Consider the following 26,501-nt stretch of genomic DNA (forward strand, 5'->3'; position numbering starts at 1 on the left):
ATAAAACTAGTGGAATTATCTTTTTAGAAGTCTAGATATCAATGTTTTAATTTGAATTGCTACAGAACGATGGGAATCCAATGGAATCCTTCAGTTTTACTCTACAACAGCTCCTTTTATTCAGAAGATTATTTGTTTATACAATCTTACCGATACACTTTTTTTTATCATGTTTGTATTGTTAAGTACTTACTTTTTAAATACTGCAACAAAATTGATTGCTATCATTAAGTGGTAGTATTAAATTGACCAATGAAAATAAAAAGATAATCCATTCTCAGAATGACTTTGAAGAAAATACTCTTTTGAATAAAACGAGCTCACATAGAGTGAAATCGAACTAATTTACTAAACATTCAACAATCTTGAAGAGATTTTAAATGATGTATCGATATTTAAGCTTCCATTTATAATTCCTATGTTTACTGCTTGTGTATTTTTAAAGAGAACTTCGTAGCTTACGAACACAACAATCTGATAAACGCTCAATATGCGACTGTTTTGTAACGAAGTCGATAAAACCTCGTTACAAATGCGCTCAAGTCCTCATTTTAAACTTACGGATATCTTGAGCAGCACGTTCTTCACAGAGTTCCATTTATCATTCCTGCGATCAATTATCAGATGAAATCCTAGATCAGCCTCTTGTAATCTGCAACAAGGTGAAAGTTTTCATCAATTCCAATAAAATACTCGCACTATTTTCCTTCTTTACACACTTTTTGCCAGCATTGAATTTCACTTCAAATTCATATTATTGCTAAATCAATAATTTCTTGAGTATTGATATCGGGAGAATTCTTTGGAGCTGCCCTTTCAAGCTATTCATTTGTCCGCTTACTCGTGTAAATTAATAGTCAATAATTACTGTGAATACGAGAGGTTTGCTCCAAGAGATCCTTATTATGTATTTGAAAACTGTGCTCTTTGAAAATTTTATGAAGAATAACTCTAACATGGCAGGAAAAATTGAAGCGAATTATTAGAACCATGATTTACTTACGTCGGAACTGAGGTGAGATATAGCATGAGCCGCTGATAATCCAAGTCACTCAAATTTAGAAAATTTCCGTTATCTGGGAATGTGATTATCGGACATCCTTCTCTTGTTTTTCCACCTAAGTTTGAATATCAGTTTGCAACATCAACACGAGCGTAATAGATTTAAATCGCTCTTTACATTGAGAATCGCTTCGAAATGATTGAAACTCTAATGGATTCGTTTGATTTCACACTACGATATCTAATGTTATTCAAGCAACTATTTTCGAAAAAATTACTCATATTGATTACTCTTTTTTAACACGTCAAGTCAAAATATTGCACTTCATTGATCATGATCAATATTGGCACAATGTTGTAATATTAAATCTCAAACAATGCCAGTGTATTACAAAAAAATTGTTAAAAACAATCTTCTCAATAAAATCATCAATTCTAAAATGAAAGCCATCAAGTCTACTACATCCTGAACCATTTCAAAAGTGGTTTAAAATTAAGCACGGATATCTAAGGTTCTATTTATAATTCCAGTATATTGAGACAGATTTTCGCTTGATAAGTACTCAATGTGCGACTATCTCTTAATGAAATTAATAAAACACATCAATTTTGAGCCAACCAATTTTCTTAACAGAGTTCATTTGGATAGGAAAATGACAGAAACGTACATCTGTACGATGAGAATGAAGATGCGGCAGATACGCCGTGCAAATAAACCCACAAAAGCAAATTTCAAGGATGTTCTCTGTCGTATTTTCTGTTTCTACCTGTAATGATAGCGTACTGCGGTTGGAGAAGATCTGCGACGTCTTGTACTGCTAAGTCTCCGTTCTCAATCTCACCGGTCATACTCTCGACATCGTCTGCAACAAATATCAGATTTGAACGACCGAGTAAAATTGGCCCTCTGATAAGAAGCTAAATTATCCTTTTTTGTTCGTCAAAGTTGTCGGCGCAATAAATATGCAGATTTTGAATCAACATTGTACAAAGCATGGCGAACAGCAGAAATCTCACTCCGAGTCTTATTTGGCTCGTTTAATGTATTAACTTGACAACAATTTGACACACATCGTTTAGCGCATTACTTTTTTTATCCTTTTTTCATCACCAGACCGACGCTAGACGTTTGATTCAATAAATATCAGAACAAGTTGCCTGACACTGCACTAATATGACCTTATTGCTGATACAGACTGTCCGCCGCAGTTCTCTGTCTTACCATCGAGCCCTCAGCTGACGGCTGTAACTGTATATCAAGAGGCTCTCAATCCCGTCGCTTGGAAATCATCTTTCTCTACATTGTTACCTATTTATTTTCTCTCTTCAAGCATAATGCTTTCGATTGAATAACAGACCATAAATAGATAGAACAAAATCATTCCATCGATCGACTCATTATTTCTGCGTAACAAACTTTAGGACATAATTTTGATACGATGCAACAGATCGGGTAAGAATTTGACTACTTTTAAAAATTGCTACGGTTCTCTAAATTCAATCACGATTTCCAAGTCAAGGTATCGAATATATTCATATTTTATTTCATTACTTCAATTTAATTTGTCCATCTATTCACTAGCGAATTCATCGTTTATCATATCTGCTTCGTATTTCTATTACACGATTTTCAATTTTAGTACAGTAAAATTCAAAGAGGATTCAATTTCTCGAAAATAATATACCGTTTAATTTCTGAACAAACTCTTCCTTGCCAAATATTTTTCAAATTTCAACAAAACTATCATATCAGTAAGATTGACAACTATCATGCGAATTTTAGTAATCTAATTATTGTACATCTGATTATTCACTAGATAGAATATTGAACAATAAATAATACCATCAATCTGTAATTTTCAAACATAAAATTATAGTAAGCTCATTTTATAAGAAGATAGTGAAATTCGTTTGTCACCATGTTTTACCTTCAAATTTCTCTACCATCTTCTTTAGGTTTTCAATGTAAATTTTTAAAGAATAGTAAATTTAATTCAACAGTGTGAATCCATTCTTTCGGAAGAATTTTGTATAAATATAACATTTGTATTGCAAAATTTCCAAGTTTTTTAAATTCTGATCTTTCAAATGAATTTCATGTCATTATTTGAACCTGAAAAGTGTTTTATACTCCAGAATGCTTATATTTCCGCGACATTTGAATAAAAACAGTCACATTCTTAATCAATGTTTATGCACCCTAAGACATAAATGTAACAGTATATTCGTAATATTTTCAAAGAACAGGGCAGAGAGTTTGAGAACCTCTGTCGGCCAGTCAGGCGCGGGGATTGCATACCTTGGTTATAAGAATTTTAAAAATACAAGAAATCCCATGACTTTTTATAACTTGACCCCGACCTTTCTCTTTCCAGTTACGTATCATAATCAAGCCAAATACGTATGTGTATAAAGATGTGCACACACGTGTATAAGTTTCGTCGGATCAAAATGTTAATCTGCGGGTAGAGATGAGAAGGGGAAAAAAAAAGACAAAGAAAAAAAAGACCATGCTGCTTATATATATATATATAATTAAGACGCCGTTAATCAAGAATTATTACGCATCCCGGTATTTCGCTTCACGATTCTATAGAGAAGTTCATCAGACTAAATAAAAAACAACGAACGAATCGAAAAAACGAAAACAACAAAAAAAAAACGCGTCTACATATTCACGAGACCGTTTTTTAATCTATTTACGTGAATGCAAACTGTGTCAATGTGTGGGGTTTTACAGTTTTACATTTTATATTCATTGAAAACCTAGTACGGAATAATTCAGCAGATGTGTTGAGAAAAAAAAATAAAAAAAATCGACTACAACCGTAACGTATACGATGTACGGTTTTTCAATCGAAATTCGAACGTCGTTACGTTTTTCGGGTCAATGATAATGACCCGTGGACTAAAAGCCGATGTCCGATAGAGTTGAAAACGAGGAATATTAGGTAACTGTTTATACTTGACTTGAGTCCATTTTTAAATCCATAAATGAATGCGTCAACTTTTTTTTACCGTTGTTATAGTAATCACGCTGATACAACATTTAATTTTTTCAAGTTTGAACACACTCTACATTCCAACAAAAACAAATTAATCGGTAATTTTTATATCTAAGAATGCGTATTTTTGTTTCCTATTGTATTGAAATACAAATAAGCTTTAGCGGTGTTTCGGGTTTCCTTCAATTTCTTTTGCGTTCGAGTTGCAGCACAAGTTGTAAAAAGTTCTCCTTATTCGTATACTTAATACACAATGTATGATTTAATTACGCGTTGGTGACAATTTCACTTATATTACTTTAGATTCGTTCGAACTCTGTAATCATTTTAATCTCTCGTGTATCTTTAAGTAACACATGCTGTTGGATTTTTACAATTGCCGTACCGCACCGTAAATTTGGTTCAATATGTAACGAAGAATTTCAGATGTTTTTCGTTTTCTTTTTCTACCCCTGTTCGCTGATTATTCATAACTGATTGCAAATTCTGCAGTGAATACATATGTAAATTTGATAGGCATCGAATTATTTCGTAACGGGTTATGTGATCAGGGAAAATGGCCTAACGAAAATATTCAAGTACATACCGTGCTAATGAGTTGAAAGAAAGTGTTGAAAATTGTGTCATTCGAATTTACATAATCGTGGTTTACATTTCGTTGTAATCGTTACTTACTCATTGTATAATAGAAACAGATTCAATCATAGTTGGCCGAAACAATTATTTAAAATTTTTATTTTGGGCTCGAAAAAACGAATGCAAGATTGAAATGATTGTTGGTAATTCTACCCGAACCCGATTTCATCCCAATTTCTGAAGGAACTGAAATAATTACGATCTTTTTCAGAAAGGATAATACCAAAAGGCGTTCAAGAATTTTTTTTTATTCACCAATAATATCAGGTCGAAAGTGACAGTATTCCGAATACATAGCGTACAATCCTGAATTATACCCCAGATCAATATGTTTGGATTAAGGATATTTCACCCAGACGATACTCGTTTGTGAATTCAACGCACACCGCGTGTTGTTACTTGTCACAATTGCATCCTTCAAAAAGATTATTCTATATTCTCGGATATTACCTACACGAACATGTTAACGAGGGATTCTCCGTCAACTCGGCCACTTTTCTTTCGACCATCTCAGATCTGCCCCATAATTGGTTATATCAAAGTACTACTAAAAGGTACTCTATGTGAATTTTTTCAGATTTTTTAATTCATTATTTGAGAAATTGCCGTTTTTTTTTCAAATGAATATATCTCGGAAACTTGAAGTAACTGAAAAAAAATGACTCTACATAAAAGTTGTAGTTTGTTGTTAGCTTTCGAGAGGAATTTTTTAAAAAATTTTTACGTTCCGGTAACGCTGATTTTTTACCAAAAAAGGAATAAATTATTTTTTTTATTCAAAAAGGACTCTTTTTTTTGCTGGAAAAGTTACAGAGTCTTCCAATATGTGTGACAATATCGCCAAAAAATCGCCAGAGTGGCACGGATCGAGGTTCTAGGGTAAAAAAAATTAAGCCACACAAATTAATTTTTTTATACCAGAACCTCGACCGAATTTGTGTGGTTTCATTTTTTTTTACCCTAGAACCTCGATCCGTGCCACTCTGGCGATTTTTTGGCGATATTGTCACACATGTTGGAAGACTCTGTAATTTTTTCAGCAAAAAGGGTCCATCTTGAATAAAAAAAATAACTTCTTCCTTTTTTGGTAAAAAATCAGCGTTACCGGAACGAAAAATTTTTTAAAAAATTCCTCTCGGAAGCTAACAAAAAACTACAACTTTTATGTAGAGTCATTTTTTTTCACTTACTTGAACTTTCCGAGATATATTCATTTGAAAAAAAAACGGCAATTTCTCAAATAATGAATTAAAAAATCTGAAAAAATTCACATAGAGTACCTTTTAGTAGTACTTTGATTTAACCAATTATGGGGCAGATCTGAGATGGTCGAAAGAAAAGTGGCCGAGTTGACGGAGAATCCCTCAAATACAAGTATATATTTTATACATCTCTAGACTCGAACGTGATTCTTGAAATATTACAAAATATTCTTGCGTGGTAAAGAAAAACGACTCAATTAATATACCGTAAGGATCTCTGGAAGCAGGTGTTCCGAACCACTCGAGTAATGCCTGAGGTGACTCTGTGTTTTACGAATTGATCTTTGTCATTTCGAGAGAGCAAAAATCGTCGATAGTGTTTTTTTGCCTGGCAAATCGGTTGAATTTATATATCGTAATCAATTAATTCTGCTTAAAAAATTGGATCTTTCGATTAATCGGTTGGTCGATAAAATAAATCAGCCGTTAGAGTTAATCGTTTAGTCGAACAACTGTTTTCTGCAGTTAATCGTTTTTAAAAATAATCGATTAATCGCACAGCTCCCATTTATAGGGACATTTTTTACTTAGATGGACTTACATACATACATGCCTTCAACTACACGAAATAATTTTTACGTTTGAAAATATTCAAAATGGCGACAGTGGCGGGTAGTTAAATAAAAAGTAGTTTTCTTTTGGCATCAGACGGCTTTCTGGCGAAATGTGTGATCAGAAAAAACCGAACAAAAACATTAATTGTGATTTTAAAGCCAATAGATGCATCATAAAACTAGAACTTGACTAACGATAAGACACATTTTTAATACATTTCTAGAAGTAGAAGCTTAAACAAAAGTGCTAAAAAGTGATAATCTTCAGCTTTTTCTGATTCAACGATAACTGTTTTTTCACTTCTGATTAAAAATTCGAATATGTACTCGATCCAAGATCTAGTTTCGTATCTTATCTTGAAATCTACTTTTATTTTTCTTTTTCAGACCAGCCATTTCGGGCTAAAGTTACGCAACGTAAAAAGAGGCCATTTTTTAAACCGGCTCCTATGTTCGCCATTTTTATTATTTTAGAACGGAAAAATTATCCCGCATACTTGAATGTATACATTATTTTTCAATGAAAAAGGAAACGAGCGTGTAAATACAACAAATTTACCACACAAGAATTCCTTCAAGATACCCTTGAATGTAAAACAAACAGAATGACCTGCTCCAGGTGTTGACTGAGTACATAATGAAATTTGTTTGAATTGTTAATTACGAATCAACGTGTCCATGCATTACAAAGGTAGGACTCGATGTGAGAAATCTTGTATGCGTAATCACTTTATAATTATTATGTGTTCGACGACACATTTCGTATTTAATTAATCCGGAATACACGCAGATTATTTCTAATAAATTTCAAAGTGGTTAACGCCTCAAGCAATTTATGGTCATCCATATTTAAAGATGGATCGGCCGGACCGTCTGAGTCAAAAGTTGGGGTAGGAGAAAAAACCGTTTAAGAATGTCTCCACTAACGTTATTTGGGCCAATGATACTCACAGGTAAAAACACATTTCCAGTATGAGATGTAAATGAATGCGAGCAAATTCGACTAGCACTAAGCTATGACGTCAACAATTTTAGAAAAAGGTTTTGTAATTGGAACGGTCAAAATGACTGAATCTGCTGTATTTGGTCCGATTTGAACGCTTTTGTGCTCATCCTGTTTTTGAAACTAAGCAGTATTCTTGAAATATCATAAATTAATATCGTATTACATTAATCCGACGTTTTTGCATGTATTGTGTGCACGGAAAATAAAATTTGTTCATTTTACAAAAATGTGATCGAAGAAATGTGGTTTCACTTGATACAATTCGTTCCTTTTAACCACTTTTTTGGTGAATAAAGTAACACTTCTTTCGCAATGTTTGATCACCGTATTTGGTAAATTCAACAAATCCTTTCTCTGTGCAAATATAATATATTATAGTTTCGAACGGCTTCGAATAGTGTTGACGTAAGAGAAAAAAAGTTGTTGAACTTACCAAACGTGGCGATCAAATACGACGAAAGAAATGTTTTGGTGATTCAAGTTATACATAGATATAAATGTGGTTACATTCGACAGCAAAAAATTATTGTACTGATCAATTTTTTCTTGAATTACATTACAGTTCTTTTGAATCCGATAAACATGTATTTTCGAGCTTCAATGTTTGATAAATTGAAAAAATTCTTTCTCTGTGTCTAGACAAACAGTGTCTTATTATCAATTTGTACCAACTTCGTAAGTACAAAATTCCAAGATTTTGTTTTATACTTTAATATATTTCACAGTTACAGTTACAAGTTATTAAACGCCTCGCAACCGCTACACGGTAATGTTTAAATTCGGCTGATGTGCTTAAATGGTAGTAATATTATTCCATACAACACGGAACATATCAATTAATAACCATTTTAATTGTAATATTTCAGAAACAAATAATACTCGTAAATATTTTCTGATAATTCGGTATAAATAATTCTAGAAAACATTTTTTGTGATATTTCTAAAATAGGAATCTATGCTGTTTGAAAAATACTGAAACAACGCTCAAAGATGACCGATCCGTAGTAACGTACAGATATTGATTCAAACAAATTTCCAATAGATTCAGATCCAATGTAAAAATACGAAAATAATGGAACCATTCTAAGAGACAGGTTGAGAACTTTGTATTATGGTTAAATTTTCGTTTGAACGATCATTAAATAATATTATACATTATGCATATAATATTCAGATGATTAACATATCTTTTTAAAGTTCGACTCCCGATTCTCTAAATCCGACAGCTCCAAATGTCAAAGGATTAGACTAGAATACAAAAATACAGATCAGTCACTCATTGACCAATAAGAGTTTACTTTTAATTTAAATAACTTATAATGTATTATATATTTAGATTCGAACTGATAATTCGTGTTTATTATTCAGCACCTAGCTGCATTGTGATGATAGATAAATAGTGGTTATATATATTATACATATTTATAATAGCGCTTAAAATTTGATCACAGTTAAAAAATAGAATAACTGGAATTATGTGCTAGATTGTTTGGGTGTTAAAATTGACTTGAGAATTAATCATCTTTGAAAATTTCTCCATATTTGTATCTGCATATTTCAAAAAATGAAAATAATACTCGCAACAAGATGTAGGAAATAGGTGAATTTTAGTTAGTTGGAGGAACCTTTGATTTACGAAAAGAAAACACAATTTCCTGGACACAAATACACAGCATACGACTTGAAGGATATGTTCGTAGAGTTCATATTGTCACATTCATAAAATTGATGAAACTAGAGTATCTTTAGTTAGCTCGAGTTTCAATCAAATCAAGAAGCTTTTGGATTTTGATCCACCATATGGGATTTACTACTCACAATTCTAAAAATCTGACACCGAATTCCCCTTTCCCGAAAAAAGTTCATACACAGTTTTCCCTTGAATGCAGGGGATTTTGGATTTCATGCATTAGCATGATGAAGATTGAGCGAAACAGACAAATATGAACAATTACAGAGCACTTTTAGTTGACATTTTTCCACATATTCCAATAATGAATTTTTAATACAGGCAAACAAATGAAATATATGGTTCATAATTTGCAATCTTAACATTACACAAGTTAGTTTGGTACGTCTTATATCTCTTATCATCAATAACTATTTTGTACAAATAGTAGGACTGCACGATTAACCAATAAATCGGCTTTAATTAACCAATTAAATCGGCTCTTCCAAATTTTCAGTTTTCCAATAAATCGGCTTTAATTAATCAATTAAATCGGCTCTTCCAAATGATCAGTTTTCCAATAAATCGGCTTTGATTAATCAATTAAATCGGTTCTTGCAAATTATCAGTTTTCCAATTAATAGATCAATCGACCCTTTCGATTTATCGTTGTTTCGATTAATTGGTTAACCAGCCCTCAATTTATCTATGTTTTAATTAATCGGTTATGCCCAATCTACGTGCTATGATTATGGTATGATTATGTTTACGTATACTTCCATATTGTTTCAGCTACACGTGCGTATTATCATTGATTGACATAATCATACCAACATAATCGTAGCGTGAAGACCAGGCGTGAAAGTTGAACACCCTTGCAATTTTATAATATATACCTAAGTGTTATCAAAGGCTGGGAATAAACTGTCTGAGTGTCTACTAAAATGTGAAATCATAATTCCTTTCTGAGAATTCCATGTTTTTAGAAGTTTTGCAAGCGCATCGCAGACATCACCTTAAAATGTGAATTTTGAAAACAGTTAAAAACAGTGTTCTGAACATTTTGTATTTTTTTTTAGAATTATCGAAACTAATGTAAATGTCGGATACGCGGCGTTCGTGTTGGGGACGAAAAAAAAAATTAAGTGGAAAAAGAAATTTTTTCCTGTCTTAAATTCGTTATTTCAAGAGTTGCATAAAAAAAAGTTTCCTGATTATTTCAATAATTTATTGAGAGCCCCATGTTTTCCATGATTTTCCAGAATGTGAATACTCTGAATTTAATAGGCTGCTGAATAAATCTTCGAAGACTATCATTCAGGACAACGATTATTGGCTACAGTAAATTGCGCGGCAGAACTCTTGACCAAAAATCCATCTGAAGTGAGCTGATAGCTGACTCCTTCTTGCAGTTTATTGACAGGAGTTAAAAGATATGCGCCATTTTGCTCAACTGTAGCATCAGCAATGACCAGCGGAAGTAGGTCGTTTTTCCCCACAGACTTATCCTTATTGTCTCTTTCCTCTGCGCCGCCTTTGGCGGAATTTTGATTGTGGCTGACTTGTCCCTTGACTACAAATTCAACCTTGGCAAATTTCACTTGTGGAAACTGAACCTTCATGAATCTCCTGAACGTTGAATATCCCATAACTTTTATGCTGGGTGACAACTTTCTGCAGTACTTGCTGTACAAGTCATGGACCGTCTTCCGCGTCATGTCGGAGGCGAGGTGAAGCGGTCCTTGCTTTGCGCTGGCTTTCTGCTTCGCCTCCTGCTTCGCCTCCTGCTTGCTTATAAAGCTCTTCAGGAACTCCGTCGCTATTTTGTATATATCAAGCGAGAAAGTGTTGTGTGGGACTTTTCCATGGTTCCCGTGAACCCGAGGCGTCACTCCATGGGTGACAAGGTGCTTTCTGATCCTCTTTATCTGGTAGTGAGTGCAGTTTTCCAGGTACAAAAACGCATCCAAACATACTCGGCGACCCTGATAAACATACTGCGCCCTCAGCCTTCGTCTTTCCGTGTGTCTCGCTGTCAGCGACGGGTTCGTCAGGCAGGCCATCGTCACTCCCATCAAGTACATGTCGTGCTCAGCTTTAGTCAGCTCCGCGATGTTCAATCTGTGACGGTAAACAAATTCTGGATTCAGTCCCTTGAAGCACTGGTCATCTTGGCACTCACAGCCGCGTTTAAACCGCTCCAATACTTGAACCGCGTTGTCCTCAAGGCGTGTCGGTTCGAAGCTAGGCTCCCCTTCCGATTTAACTCGTTTTTGTTTTCTCTTAGTCCCACACTTCTTCTTTGGGATTGTTTTTCTATGCTTTTCTGCTTCGTCACACGTCAACTGCAAATTTTTACAGCATATAAATATAATGTACAATATAAAAATGATCAAGGAAAATTTACGGATTAAATTGCTTTTTTATTTTAAGGAGGTATAAACGGATAGACGGATAAAAGATACGTGAATTTTTGAAATTTATATCTCAACAAACAATTTTGCAATTTGCTTGCGGTTAGACTACTACTGTCTATAATATTCTTGAACGCAATTGTTAATGCGTTCAATATTCTATTATTTAAAAAGTTGATTTCTTTCTTGGTTTCAATAATAAATCTCGAAGGTGTTTCAAAGCCTAGAATAAGCATGAGTTGTTTTACAAATACCTCGTGCTCTTGTTCTGAGCTGTTGATAATAAGTGCATCATCAGCATTTAAATTCATTATCTCATCTGGTTCTTCATTTTTTAATGCAAAAGGTGGGTCCTCGATCGTTTTACCGGGCTCCTTTTGAGATTTGGTATTATTTTTTTTCAAGGTGTTGGAAGATTTCTTAACAATCCGATGTTGTTTCTTCTGGATTGTACTAGGAGACTGAAACAAAGAAATTACAATGGTTTGTTCAATGCAGAATTCATTCACATTCACCCGTAATTATAATATATGTTGTACAATAAATTTTTGTTACAATATCGAACTTTGTATGTTATAATATAAATTGAGCAGTTGAACAATAAGTACATGCTAATTAACTATGTAAAATTATATTGATTCAACATCATTGTGTAGATAATTTAAAAATGAAACATTCGTAGCCTTTCCGACGAACTCCCCAGTAACGATACTTACGGCATTATCTTCCGTCTTTGAAGTTTCCTCGATACTTTTACCAGCATCTTTGATGCGTTCGACAGACAACAATGTATAGAGGACCTCGCTAGCCTCCGTCTCGCGATCGGTTGGAGAAATACCTGCCATCTGGTATCTAATATATTATTAGACTACAATTTGAGTACAAAATAAAATTATATTTTTTTTATATATCTGTTTATTTTACTCTTAGTAAGCAGAAAATGGTCAAACAGATATATAACAATAATACAAATAGCAGCTATAGTTTAAAAATTTTACTGCAGTTATTCTTGAGAAGTTGAAATAAACATAAGCAGTCTTGAAAACAAGTGCGTTTTATGTGTAGAAGGTTTTCGAAAATTAAAGAACATGTAAAGCCACGTTATTGGTCAATATTGAAAGTCAACCAATCGACGGGTGTCACTCTCTTTTCAACAACCGGTAAATAAAACGCACTTAACGTGTACAAACGTATTCGAGTTAATGGTCGAGAATCGCTGGCACGCATCGCGAGACGCACAATTCTCGTCTCTATGGTCACAGATTGATCGGTCTTTGACTTACCTCTATTTTACCTTCAGAAGCGGATTTTTGGCCATTAAAACAAACGTGATCAATAACAAGCATTCAGTGCTCGCTTATACGCCTCGAACGCACTTGAACAAGCCCGGAAACGCGATTATTTTCATTAAATTCTGGATCCACAACTTGTTCGGAAATGGCGAACGCGATGCTCGCTGAGCTTGGCCGCCTCGATCGAAGTGGGGGGAATGTATCAGGGCCGTATGAAGATAAGGCGCAGAACGGGCGACACTGAGGTATCCAGTTGCTTTATTTTTCCGCTTTTACTTGCTCTTATTCAAGAGTGACAAATTGTCACTGGCAGTTCATTGAAGTTCATGAAACTTGAGGTGCAAAATATGTCTTAATACGTGAGTAATGTAACGCGTAATACATGCAAAAGTTTTTATTAATCGTACATCACGCATTCTAGGATGGCAGCTGTCCGCGAAAATTCAAATCTTTCTTTTTGATGTTCAATAGTTTTTACACTTGAATATTTTAATCAATAACTTGATACTACAATATTGGAGCAAGGAAGTTAATAAAAGGAATAACATAATTAACATGTTTTAATATTTTATAGTTTTACTGACACTTTTACGCACATTGGCTGAAGAATATAACAATCCGAAACAGTCCAGTGCTGAAATTTACAATAATTTATTACTCAATTATTTAAATAATAATGTATGAACCAAGTCAGTTAGTTTTAGAATAGATTTTATCACGTATGCATTTAATTACGTTGGCGGATTTTAGTGAAAAGGGCAAACGGGTTTGTAAAATGTAAACAACTTTTGTACTATCTGGTGATTGTAGAATTGTAGAGTTGCACACTGCTTGCAGATGCCATAGTTTTCAGCAAAAGGAAAGTCAGGGGAACTAGTGAAATTACACTCACAGCGCACTTATTCTATAAGTCGAACTGCTATAAGAAGACAGCAGTATATAATATCGTCCAACAATAATGTAAACAAATTATATGATATCTCATTTATAGTCATTTTAATATTGCATTATGTAGTCACTAAAAAAAGTTCGGGAAATTAATGAAGAAATCATAATAAAAAAGAAAAAATATTGGAGTTAATTGGACAGTTAGTCGTGAGTAAGAACTTTGAGCTGCAAATATATTTATTGTTAGAGTGTTTTTATAAATTTTCCGAACTTTTCGTAATAACCACACAACCACAATAGAAATTCTATCTTTTTCCCAAAGTTTGAAATCAATTCATTGCTCAGGTGATGATAGCAACCCAGCATGAAAGTTTGAAATACGATTTGGTTACTCCGTCGGTAACAATGTGCAGTATCTAACGGATGCCAAATAAAAAATCATTGGTTCATAAGATTTCGGTGCGCAACTGGAGATACGTTTTGAATCAGCTATCAGTGCTATCAGCAATTTTGCATCTCTTGCACTGTCGAGTTGTCGACTATCTCTGTCGTTAAACTGCAAGAATTGTTCATCGCGCTGACATCTGGTTTCGAGCTATACGAAGCATATTACGTTTTCCTTACACTGAAGGACTTAGCATATGGTATATAGATTTAAAGCAGTATGGAAAGAAGAATCTCACGATGCTTGCATAGATGCGATTTTCAATTAATTGTGTTTCACGCCCTGTTCCCAATATTCCATGCAGAGTAAAAGAATATGGAGTGATAATAGAAGAACGTACACTTAAGCTTACTACCTGAAAATAAGAGAAGAGAATAGAAGCCACTTGGGGCATGTTAAAACATAATCCAACGTAAATAGTGCAGTTTTAATCGACAGCGTTTTCAACTAGCTGCATTTTCAATGAATAGAAACAACGAAAGACTGATGTGTTAAGAAAATTGCACTCGTTGTCAGTGTGCGCCGAATGCGGCCACTTAAACTACGGCAAGCAAAATACTAGAGAAAAAGCACTCGGTACGCACTGAAAGCATCCAGTTAAGAACAAGTTCATCTCACAAGGTTGAATTACTAGCAGTAAAATTAACGTAATGAAATGTTGGAAAAATTCACTAAATTGTAACTTTACAGATACTTCAAAGGTGTTCTGTTTTTAGAACGTGGGAGATGTTTTGCTTTGTTAGGGTTCACTGAATTTTAGATCATCCAAAAATGGCAAAATCAGAATTTTTCCTAAAAAAGCATGATTAAATAAAAATTTAGAACTTCAATAAACATTTCATTTCAATATTCTCGCAATATTGATATGAAATAAAATATGGCGACCTTAATGTTACACATGTCAGATAAAAATCAAATGGCAAGCGCGCTATCTTCAGGAGCATTATTCAAATATGAAGAATTAGTAAACCTAAATTGTGGTAGACTTTGGTTTATTAACATGTACTGTAGTGTAAAGTAGGGCTGTGCCATGTTTCGGTAAACCGAAATTTTTTGACAATCTTGTTTAAAAATATTTCGGTATAAAGATCGGTTTTCAATACCGACACCGAAATATCGATATCATCATTCCGAAAGTTGCAACTACCGATACCAAAATACCAAAATTCCGTAATACCGAATCACCTAAGTATCGAAATACCGCAACTCTCAATTATCGCGATCGTAATATCGAAATGCAGATTTAAAAAAATCGCATATTACATGCTTTCACGGTACTATCCATGTTCCATTGCTTACTACGGACAATCGTCGTATAATGTTGTATTTTCAAATAACGCTACCATCTTCTTAAATTATAGACCGCGGAAGAGTTTGCGTTCTAAACAATGCACTTGGATGGGTCAGTGACACGAACATTCAGCTATTTGCTGCAATTAGATGCAACAGTTTCTAATTTTATACGCTCTTCAATTTTCACTTGTTCGGTATTTCGTCTTTACTTCAATGTTTTATCGGTAATTTAGTATTTTGCTGGTTATGCACTATTTTGTCGGTACTTTGGTATTTCGATACTTACCGGCAGAGCAGTATTTCGGTAAACCGAATATACCGAGTACAAAATCGATACAGGAAATCGGTATAAAGTTTTCGATTCCGCACAGCCCTAGTGTAGATCACTCTAGAAACGTACAACCACGGTGAAGCGATAACATCACGTGTCATATATTATCGATCACAGTGTTGATCACGGGCATACTTTCGAAAAAAACCTCAATGCCCGTCGAAAAATCTCTCGAAGCAATAAAAATTAAGAATTGATAAAATAAAAGATACATAAGTAATTTCTAACCTGAAGACCTGGTACTACAGTGCTGATGACAGGGGCAGTTACAGCTGTGCGACGATTTCCCATGTAGAATCATTGTGACCCTAAGGTTTTCAGCTCCGCACTTATCGCACTGCATACATGCGTATGATGCGCGTAGGTGTGCGTATTTATTATAATCCACACGAGCACTCTGCTAACATCTTTCCTATACTTCCGGTATGTCGTTTGTCTTTTTTCTATTCCGGCACTGATTTGTAGTTGCGTAAGACAATCTGGTGGAGGTAGTTAATGTTGTCACGGCATAACATCGTACCTAACCTTTTTCTTCTTGGTCCTTTCTTGTATATATCCCCAACGGGTAAGTACCAATGTAGTCTAGCGATTTATATGACTCGATTTGATTATTACTTACGGTTGGTAATCGAATTCGTTATTAGTCGTGTATGCGAATACTCACGAGTCAGCGATATTCATTGATCGAATATATGATTTAAGCGAAATATATTTATTCATCAGTTTGTCGGTTTATTTGGGGCAGTATTTTATTCGACATCGTATTTAATCTTGAAGTTTGCAGGATGACGGTAATAGGAAATACACGAAAACTTCACAAAACACAGGTTAGGTACACCTTCACCTCGAAGCACACTGTAATAATAAAATATCAGAGATTGATTACCCTGATGCTAAAACTTTCAAATACTAGTTTCGTTTTTCAGACCAAATTCACAAATAATTAATGCTACTTTAAGGGATTTAGTAACGATAATGTTAAGCGTGCTTTCGCCCATACACAATATTACCTTTGGTAGAAAAGGAGATCAAGTCTTGTCTCTCTTCTTCTAATAACGGACATTCCCGCGTAATGTGTTCAATAGTCTGAACGTTATTATCACAATCGTACATATTATCCATAATTAGTCTAATTCTATGAAGATGGGATTTGGTCAAACTGTGATTATATGCCATTCCATTTACTGAATAGCTAAATTCGCAGTCTTTACCTATCAACTCTCCTTTTTCCAGAATAAATTTATTCGCTTCAACTATGATTTTGTGGTTATATACATGTGTTGATAAAATCTTTCCGGACTACCTTAAAACTTCCCCTTAGAACAATACTTCCTGTGCTAATTTGTCAGTCTTTTTATTCCCTCAAATGCCAATATGTGCTGGAGTCTAAATAAATTTTAAGATCAGACCTTATTCGGCACACGCAAATATCTTGTGTTCGATATCGAAAATAACCGGATGCGTGTTTGGATTAAAGCTGCATCCTGATCACGAAGTGATCAAACTGAAAAGAATCTGAACGAATTAATAGTTCCATCCGTTTGAATTGAGTAAAGAATAGAACTATTTTGAGAATGGCTTCTGCTGCAAAAATCAAAGCATTATTATTGATTCTCACTGTATGTGAGATGCTAAATTTAGGAATAAATAACGCTGTGCCTGTTTTTTTTGCATTATTTAATTTAGATCCACCTGTAAAGGCTATTACAAAATCTTTGTAATATTTCTGTTATGAATGTTCAAAAAATTTTTTATCTGTTAAATACAGAAGCGCAATTGCATTATGTCTAAAGAAGATGTCAATTAAGGACATGCAATATCATAGAACATGGAATCCAAATGCAGTATAACTCTTATCGAGCCCTTATACATCATAAGCATGGTAACTTCTGCAATGGCTCTCAATATACTAACGAGCTTATTCGATTTAATTTTAATACTATTTATTTAATGTTTCCATAATAGCTTGGAGTCTAAAAACACTCCTGAAAACCTAACCGATCGTTGATTCTGAATAATTGTATCCTTGAATTTTATCGTCGCCGGGTTCAGATTCATAATTTTTTTTTTTTATAAAAATATATAACTGTGTTTTTGTTTCTGGTACTTTTCAGCCTTTTAATCACACCCAATTACCCAAGTTCTCTAAGCTTCTTCCAACAGCAATAACGACTTCTCATTATCTAAATTGATATCGTAAATAACCACGTCATTTGCAAATGTTAAAGTTTGAATCTTATCGTCAGTAAAGTTGCCTATCCATATTATATAAATATTGCACAAAATAGGACTCAGGTTTGATCCCTGAGGAAGACCTATACGTCCATCTTTTTTTCATCAACTCTCGTCCAAATGAGGTATAAAGGATAACGATGGAAGGAATGTCATTGACACATGCCCCTGGAAAACTGTGAAACAAGCAGCTGGCAACTTTTTTTTTAGAGAATTTTAAAACATATATTCTGAACAGTTTGATTAGAAATCAAATCTAATCCCACAGAAGCTTTGATTTTTGATGTTCGACTAAAAAGTTTAATTTTATCGAGCACAAAGTGATACTTCTAAATCTCCGTAATAATAGGGAGAGACTCTTGAACCATAAGTGGAGAAATTGTATTGAACGCTTCTTGCACTTAAGGGAGGTGTCCCATTTTTCTGCTAAAGTGAGAGTTTTTGCAGGATTTAATAAAAACGAAACTATGCAATGAATTACTCTCAAATACATATTTAGCGTATTTTTATTGATATTCCAGGTGCTCAAAAACAAGAAATGGTCAGTTATTTTTATGAAAAATTCCGTATGCTGATCTTCCTTATTCGTGACTCCGTGCAAAGTTCCGCGACCGCGGGTGTGCAAGATTTATTCACTTCCGGTAGTCTGAATATCAAAAAAACGAAATGGCATTTTGGTTCGTACACATGTAACCATCATTCAATGAACAAGCACGAAAAAAAAAATTTTGGGACGGAATAGTCACGTGTCAAACTCAAATGGTCGGTTTTACGCTAAAAATTGACTGAGTTTAATTTTTGTATAAAAAAAAAATATATATATATATATATCAAAGGTATCGCTTTTTCCAGTCATTCAACGATAAGAAGATGTATACTCTGTATGCTGGTATAACTTGAAGTCGGTTCTCTGGTTTTTCAAATATCGCGCACTCCCGTTGCAAAAAAGCTGTTTCGAGAAAAACGCGTTTAAACTTTCAAGTAAATTCTACAGGGATCTGGAGTACTTGCGGTGTTAACTAATTTTAAGTCAATTTTGCGAAGTTTTGCGATGAAATTTGGCACACATATTCTTAACACCTTGAAGAATGAAATAAGGCAAGAAACGAAGTGGAACACCCCTCTCAAGGATCATCTTTAGAATATATCTGATTTATTATATATTGCCTTAAGAGATTCATTTCTATTTTGAAAGCTTTTTCTGACAGCTTCGTTTTAGGGCTAAGGGATATATAATATTTTTTAAACCCTCTAAATTTTTCGTTTTTGAAAGCTTATCGCATTCTTCACTGATATTTATGAATCTTTAATATATTTGGTCAGGTGAATTATCGCGATATAATTTAAAGGTTATTATATGCTATCCGAGATATCTCGATTTTCTACTGTTTTGAATTGAAACTGTTTCTTAACAAAGATCGTGACTCTTCCTCCCATCAAATCACCTCCTCTGTCCTTTCTAATAACGTTGAAATTTTCATAATCAATTTTTTTTATTTTCTTCTAACCAAGTTTCCAGCAAGCAGATAATGTCACATTGTATTAGGAAATTTTGAAAACCACACCATCTGCTAAATATACTTCTACTACTCCATTCTTCCATTTTGACCTCTTTATCCATTAATTACTTTTTCTCCGAGTTTTGGAGTTTCACCTTAGCCTGCTCCAGAATTTTAACTCATTTGAGAACTGTATCCGATTGCGAATCCAAAACCGGAATAAGTTTATCCATCACTAAATTAACGAAATGATCGAAACTTCGGACCATTGGTTTCATAACGAGATCTCTCCCTTCGATCCGCGGTATTCACCATTGTCTTGATCCGCTACCATAATATTATTAATATTACTCTCTTGAAAAGCACAACGACTTCTACCCTGAAATATCTGGTTAATGGGAGAGTTCAAAAGTTGTTCAGTGAATACAGAGCCATTATCAAATGAAATCCTTGTTTCGAGTATTTCTTTCCTCGCTTTAGCAACATTTACCTTGTGAGTTCTGAACATCCAACATTCTTTATCAATGGCAAAATGATTGTTCGAAAAATGAACACATTTGCAATCTCGGGTCTTATCTTTCGCTAAACATTCACCGTAGTCATTTCTTCCAGTACATCTCGCACATTTCCGTTTACCCTACATTGCGATGTAATATCAACGAATCCAACGCATTTGTAGCATCGTTTAATTTATGAGATTCATTGTAATAAACAGAAATGTTTCGAACTAAATATTAGATAACCACGTTTTTGGAATGAATTCCGTTCTAAAAAATATTTCAATCCTAGAGGAGTTAGTTTACGTGATAGCATTGTTTTGATCTGTATTTTTCCATGGTATTCTTTCCACATGCGAAAAAATTTCCCAAGTATTACCCAAGATTTGATTTCTTCTTCTAATTCCTCTGTTAACATATTTGTATCCACATCTTTGATTGACCATCCTAATCTTACACAAACATCCATCAGGGATTAATGCTCCCCACTCTTTGTTGCTGTCCTCTACAGCAGATTCAACCGATCGGTTGGCACCTTTATAATTGTTAAACGCAATTTTCGCAAAATTAGAATCTGATGGTTTGATATACTTTATACCAGAATGGTATTCTCTAAATTTTCTACCAAAAGCCATATTGTGAATATTTTCCAAATTACTCCCCTTTTTATCATATAATCGTACAAGAAACGGACCTGAGTCCCTTTCTTCGTAAGTATTTATTAATATTCTCCAAGATGGAGAATTTCCGTGTCTAATAATGTTGAGACCTCCTCATCATTCCGTCTTTTCATAAACCCCACTGGGAGAAACGGACATATTAAAATGAATAATTGAAATGTCAACAGAAAAACACTTACGAAAGGATGCAAGCCACCAGACCAGAGCCAAGTCTCTACAGGATTGAAGGGTCTTCCAAGATTTTGATCTCCTTTTTCATTCGCTCTGTTTTGTTTCGTCAACCACAATTCACAGATCCTCCCCTTCGTTTCTCTGCGTATTGAACACGTCTCGAAGTCGCTTCACCAGCAATAATAATAAAAAAGAAAAAAAAAAAAAAGAAACAACTTCACGTTGTAATTTTATTTGAATTTTAACCAAAGATCAATGTATTTGAATAAACTAACAAGGATTTAACACACTGCAGATTTTATTCATAACTTAAACGGTTAGGTGGCAGAGAGACACCCGTCAGCAGCAACGTCTAGCTTTCGAATCGTGCCTAACCTTAGGGTAGGTTCAGATGGACGCGAACCACGAACAGGCATCGACCAATTGGAATTTGGCCCACTCGCAATTTCGAGGATTCTCATTGGCCGATGGTACTCGGAGCTCGGCGTCACTGTCTCCCTCTGAACCTACCCTTAATCAATAAATTTCGGTGTACCCTGTACGTACGCATATATGCCGTGCCAAAACGTGATACCCGGAGCATACTTCTTCCCGCTGCTGGTCACCGGCTGTTTGACAACGGCCATTGACCCCACCACAAGGGTCAAAAGCTGCGGGAGTGGTGGTATGTCGTTCGGAGTGGGGCAAGACGCAGACCAATTAGAATACATTGCGCGACGCCGCAAGCCGGGGAAACATGTGACCGTCAAATTGCGCGCGGGTGTAGCCTTGTGGCTTGTCGAAAATCGCGCCACTCGTTTTTGATGCTCCCACGAGTCGTCTTGAACGTTTGAACGAGGACCCATTCGCTTGGAAATCGAAATGGAAATGATTTCAATCCATTGACATTGATTTACCTTGACCTCCAGTGATTTTCCAGTGTTTCAGGCAATTTTTAGTGACATCCGGATTGAATAGAAGAAGTAATCACAACTAATCACCCAGAATGTTGGAAAGTAGTTGAAAATCAATGGAAATTACTCGATTCACTGGTAATCAAATAAATGATTTCAAATCACTAACATTGATTTTCATCTTGTCATATGATTTACATTGATTCCTAGTGTACCAACTGATTACCATTGGTTCCCAATGATTTTATATCCTACTGGGCGATTTCCAGTGATTTCCGGATTAGATCGAATCACAGTTAATCATTGTGAAACGCTGGTAATCGACTGTCTAGAACATCACTGAACATCGTTTGGTAAACTGGAAATCAACGAAGAGAAACAAACCAAGAGAAACCGCTTAACATCGGTGTTAATATCAAGCGAAATCATTTTCCATTTACCGCAAGACTTAAACAGTGATTTCCATGATCTCCAATGCTCGTCCCGCGATTTCTTCAGCATTATCACGTAATGTCAAGTATAATTCTCAACTATTCTCACAATAAATGATTTGACCTTCTCACAATTGATTTCTCATCATTTCAAAAAAAGATAAAAAATTCATTCGGGTCCTGTAATCTCCAACTCTATTGTCAACTTTTGAATTTATGACTGCTTTGAGCGGATGGCACCTCGCCCCGAAGTGCTTGCGAGAAATTGCATCAATTAATGATTCGGCACTCGAATCGACCCAACTTTACAGCTGTAACTGAAGTGGGGATAATCGATTACCGCGGTTTGGCGTCGAGTAGTGGAAGCTTGAACAGTTTGATTTCAGTCAACGCTACTGTGGTCTACATTATATTATGGTCAGTCGCTTCTGCACATCTTATATTCGCCAATATCATGACCTGACAACAACTGCAACTGCAATGTTGCCGATGCGACCGTCCTGTAGATGCCATTCAAGAGGAACGACTGGACCGTTCGTCCAGAACTCGACAACAGCTTTTTCGAGCATAACGAACTCGGCCAGCCACTGATGCGGAAATCATTTATTTGCTGTTCGTCAGCCAGACGAAAGGCCAAAATGTTTCTGCGCAAAATATTGGATTGAGTACCCAGGGAATAGAATGGTAGAACATGTTACACTGAGTACATACAGTAACAATGGCTCAAGGTGATAATTAAATGTCATGTCCATTCATCGTTGCGTAATCTACGCTCTTGTATTGTAACAATACACTGAATACACTGCATGCTAAACTGCTTATAGTTCGCTTATTCGGTTCAGGCCATTGGCGTATGCATTGAAAATTGGTGTAAAAAATTCTGGGATGAAAACATTGGGCTGTTTTTGGATTAAGGGAATCTCTTCGTTGGTTGAGCAAAACGGACGGTTGAATTCGAAATCCCGTGATGTCTTCTTTATGAATAATTAGTGTCAGGTGAATGAAGTTTAATCGAGAAACAGTTGAGACATTGACTCTAACTACGTACAATCTGTATAATTTACAACGTACAGAACAGAATGAAAAGAAGAGGGTGACACCCTTGCTGAATAACTCGGCGCACAGCGCAACGAGCATGCGCGTTGATGCAGCTCGCATCAATTTTTAATAGTTCATACGGCATCAATTGTTATACTTCGCTTGACGAACTTAAAATATCCACATCACCTACAGCTAATGCATTATCCCTGTTTCAGAGAGTAGAGATAATTTAATGTTCAAACCCTAACACGAGTATCATGTATTTTCTAAGGCAATTCTTACCAGCCTCAAGAATTTCCAGATCGAAGTTCTCGATACTGCTGGCATTGTTGTTGCTCCGAACTGATCTGTCCTCCATTGCACGAGTAGCACTTCTTTTAAACTGTTCCAAGAAACTGTCAATTTGATTCTCAATGCTGGCTGCTGGTGAACTGGCCATTTTATAAATATATATATTATTATTAACGATGGTATTTCATCAAGTTTTATTCAAATTTGACGCGGTTTATGTTTGTCTATTGTGTCTGATAAGTGGGTGTACACATGTGTACATAATATGCATTTCCACTTTTTTGACGAACATACATGTATAATACATATGTATATATGCGGTGGATAGGCGCGTGTTGACTACATTTTAGCGTTACTGGATAATGTTGGTGTTAACGAGTCACTCCATGATATTACTGCCGCCGCGTAACATCGGTTCATCGCACTGCATGGCCCCGGTACAATGTTACAAATATGTTTATATTTGAATGTCAAAAATTCTATACAACTGGCAGACCAGTTGCCAATTGTTCCACGACTTCCATGCGGCAGGTGTCGCGGCAGGTTCGCATTCCCTCGCTGGTACGCATGATTTGATAAAGATGGCGGCACAAGGAAGGAAATTCAACCTAGCACGGCTCACCCACCAACCGAGCAAACCGCGGATCGTGAATACATGTTCATGGCAAACAAACACACTTCTCGCCGAAGGCCCATTCGCCTAAGGGAGTCATAAATTCGACGTTGGGAAAACAAATTGTAAATCAAAGGAACTTGAACTCAACATTCACTCATATGCTCGTCATACGTTTAAAATCACGAGGAAGCAATCGAGATATTTCACTGAAGCTGACTTGCAAGTCTTGTAAAGGATAAATTGTTTCGATCGATCATCAATATCAATTGCTAGCGTTTTCCATTGGTTTCTATCTTATCATGGGATTTTGTCGATTGCCAGTTTGCCAATTACTGATTTTCATTTATCTTGAACGATTTTACAACCTTTCAGCTGGATTTCCGTGGTTCTATTCAATCTAAAACTTGGTGGAGATCACCTAAAGCGTTGTATAATTATTTGGAATTAATAGAAATCATTTGATACATTGGGAACCAACGAAAATCACATGATAAAGTAGAATTCAGTCTATAAATCGTTTGAAATGAATGTCAATGAATTGAAATCATTCTATGATTTTCTATCGAATGACCCCTCGATTTTTTCTCTCGAAACAAAAAATACCTTTACAACTTTTGGACTCTAACGAAGCCCTTTGTTCTCCTCAAAAAATACTAATTTGACCACATACCGTGGAATATGTTGTTACGATTTCACACTCACACGAGTCAAGAATTCATTCCGATGCTAAGTGTGAAGCTTAATTTGTCTTTTTATCTTCCGTCATTCACGCGGTACCGACTAAAATCACTCGGTCACAGATGGATAATTTTCAGCTGTTCTATTTCAAAGTAAGGAACGGAAAAAATTGTTGATCATTTATAACAGATTTTTTATGTTACTTTACAGTATAAAAATGTAAGTATCCCTCGACACAATGGAAAACTATGAGAATACCTTATAACGGCTTCAATTATATTTTTTCTCCAAATGACCACCCGATATGAACATTTGTAAAACAATTCTCAAGTATCCATTCATGCATATTTTTTACTTGGCTTTAATGTAATTGCACCGTTTTCGGATCCATAGAAAAGTGGATCATTCGTCTGATTTTGTCGAATAATTGATCATTTTGTTCCCGAATAACTCTACAAATTTTAAACATTCATTTTTTCTTGAGCTCGGCATTCAATAAAATAATCTGGTCTACACCTAAAATCGGTAAGAGTTAATATACATGATGACCTTGTAATTCAACAAAAAATAGATTATTGCCATCAACACTTATGGTTCCCAGACGTTTTCTTTACAAATAATCCACTTTGGCTTTTTTGTCGAACAATTAAGTTCTCGTTAACCAAAATCATTTCAAAAAGCTTTACATTTCCAAAAATTTGTGGAACAATTTGATCTGTATTCATGTAAATTTTGATAGTATGGTCCTTGAACTGATATTCATCGAATCATATTTTTTCCGTTAAAGCGACATTGTTCAAATCAAAATAAATGTATCCAACTTTATCGGTAATATGTTTTGAACTTTGTTTGTATAGTGTTATTATTTCAACGATGTTTTGACTATCACAAATATCCTTGCAAAGAAATTTTTACACCACAAAAAAGATTGCTCGAAATATGAATAATAAACAGATTGTAAGTGCGATAAAAAATAGTGTCATACATAATATTTTATTGCTTGTGGAGTCAAGTTTCAGATCGGTACTCATTGCGATTTCTGATGTTGTTTTCATCAGACTATTTAGTAGAATTTTCACATTCAAAAAAAAGTGACCCATGCATTATAAAAAAAATCAAGTACTTGACCTTGAGGATTTACAGGCGTGTGGGTGGAAATCGTTCTGGGTTAATAAAAATATATAATTTGTTCTCTCTTTTATTTTGAACACTTGTGTAAAATTTCGAAACGGTTGTCTGAACCATACCGGAGTTATTGTACTTTCAATTTTTCGCGAGTTTACATTGATCCTTATTGGAAACTGTCAGGCTTCATATAAAATCATATACAATCATGAAAAATGAAAAGCAAAGTAAATCCGTTATGATTTAGACAATCGCTTTCAAAATTTACGCAGGTCTTTAAAATCAAAGTACGAACAATTCGTATGATTTTCATTAATCTAGCGCGATTTGAATACATCCTCAAGATAAACTAAAAAATTAAGTTCACTCGATGATGCGAGGATATTTTCTTTAAAATGTATATTCGCGTGAATTTTGAGCGAAAGAGATAATTGAAAAATTCGCCAATTCCATTCTCCTTGGGTTCATTTTTAAATCTTGCACTCGAAGCCGGATTGGCAGTGTCGGCGAGTTAGTCGGTCGGTAAGGCTTGCACACTTGCACGAGACTC

At 34.9% G+C, this 26,501-nt stretch overlaps 2 protein-coding genes across 6 annotated transcripts in view; both read right to left on the minus strand.

The window, feature by feature from the left end:
- The window catches only part of LOC107227997 (guanine nucleotide exchange factor DBS), a 46,529-nt gene extending 22,486 nt beyond the window's left edge, over nt 1-24,043 (minus strand). The window contains exons 1-6 of one of the 5 annotated variants that reach the window (XM_046741265.1): nt 23,524-23,661; nt 20,885-21,044; nt 16,026-16,652; nt 1,770-1,865; nt 1,004-1,118; nt 562-652 (exon numbers count right to left, since the gene is read on the minus strand). In XM_046741265.1, the coding sequence (XP_046597221.1) occupies nt 562-652; nt 1,004-1,118; nt 1,770-1,865; nt 16,026-16,140 (417 nt within the window). In that variant the 5' untranslated portion in view covers nt 16,141-16,652; nt 20,885-21,044; nt 23,524-23,661. Of the gene's footprint in view, nt 1-561; nt 653-1,003; nt 1,119-1,769; nt 1,866-16,025; nt 16,653-20,884; nt 21,045-23,523 lie in introns of those variants that run through there. The other 4 variants (XM_046741268.1, XM_046741266.1, XM_046741267.1 and 1 more) reach the window with 4 other exon arrangements.
- Nucleotides 8,994-13,474, minus strand: LOC107227999. Its single transcript, XM_015669338.2, has 4 exons — nt 12,832-13,474; nt 12,265-12,400; nt 11,803-12,009; nt 8,994-11,479 (listed from the first exon to the last, which is right to left on the minus strand). Exons 2-4 carry the CDS (start codon nt 12,391-12,393, stop codon nt 10,448-10,450), a joined length of 1,368 nt encoding a protein of 455 aa, XP_015524824.2. The 5' UTR covers nt 12,394-12,400; nt 12,832-13,474; the 3' UTR covers nt 8,994-10,447.
- Nucleotides 24,044-26,501: the final 2,458 nt, after the last annotated feature.

Source organism: Neodiprion lecontei, chromosome 5, assembly GCF_021901455.1.
Source record: "Neodiprion lecontei isolate iyNeoLeco1 chromosome 5, iyNeoLeco1.1, whole genome shotgun sequence".
NCBI classification, from domain to species: domain Eukaryota; kingdom Metazoa; phylum Arthropoda; class Insecta; order Hymenoptera; family Diprionidae; genus Neodiprion; species Neodiprion lecontei.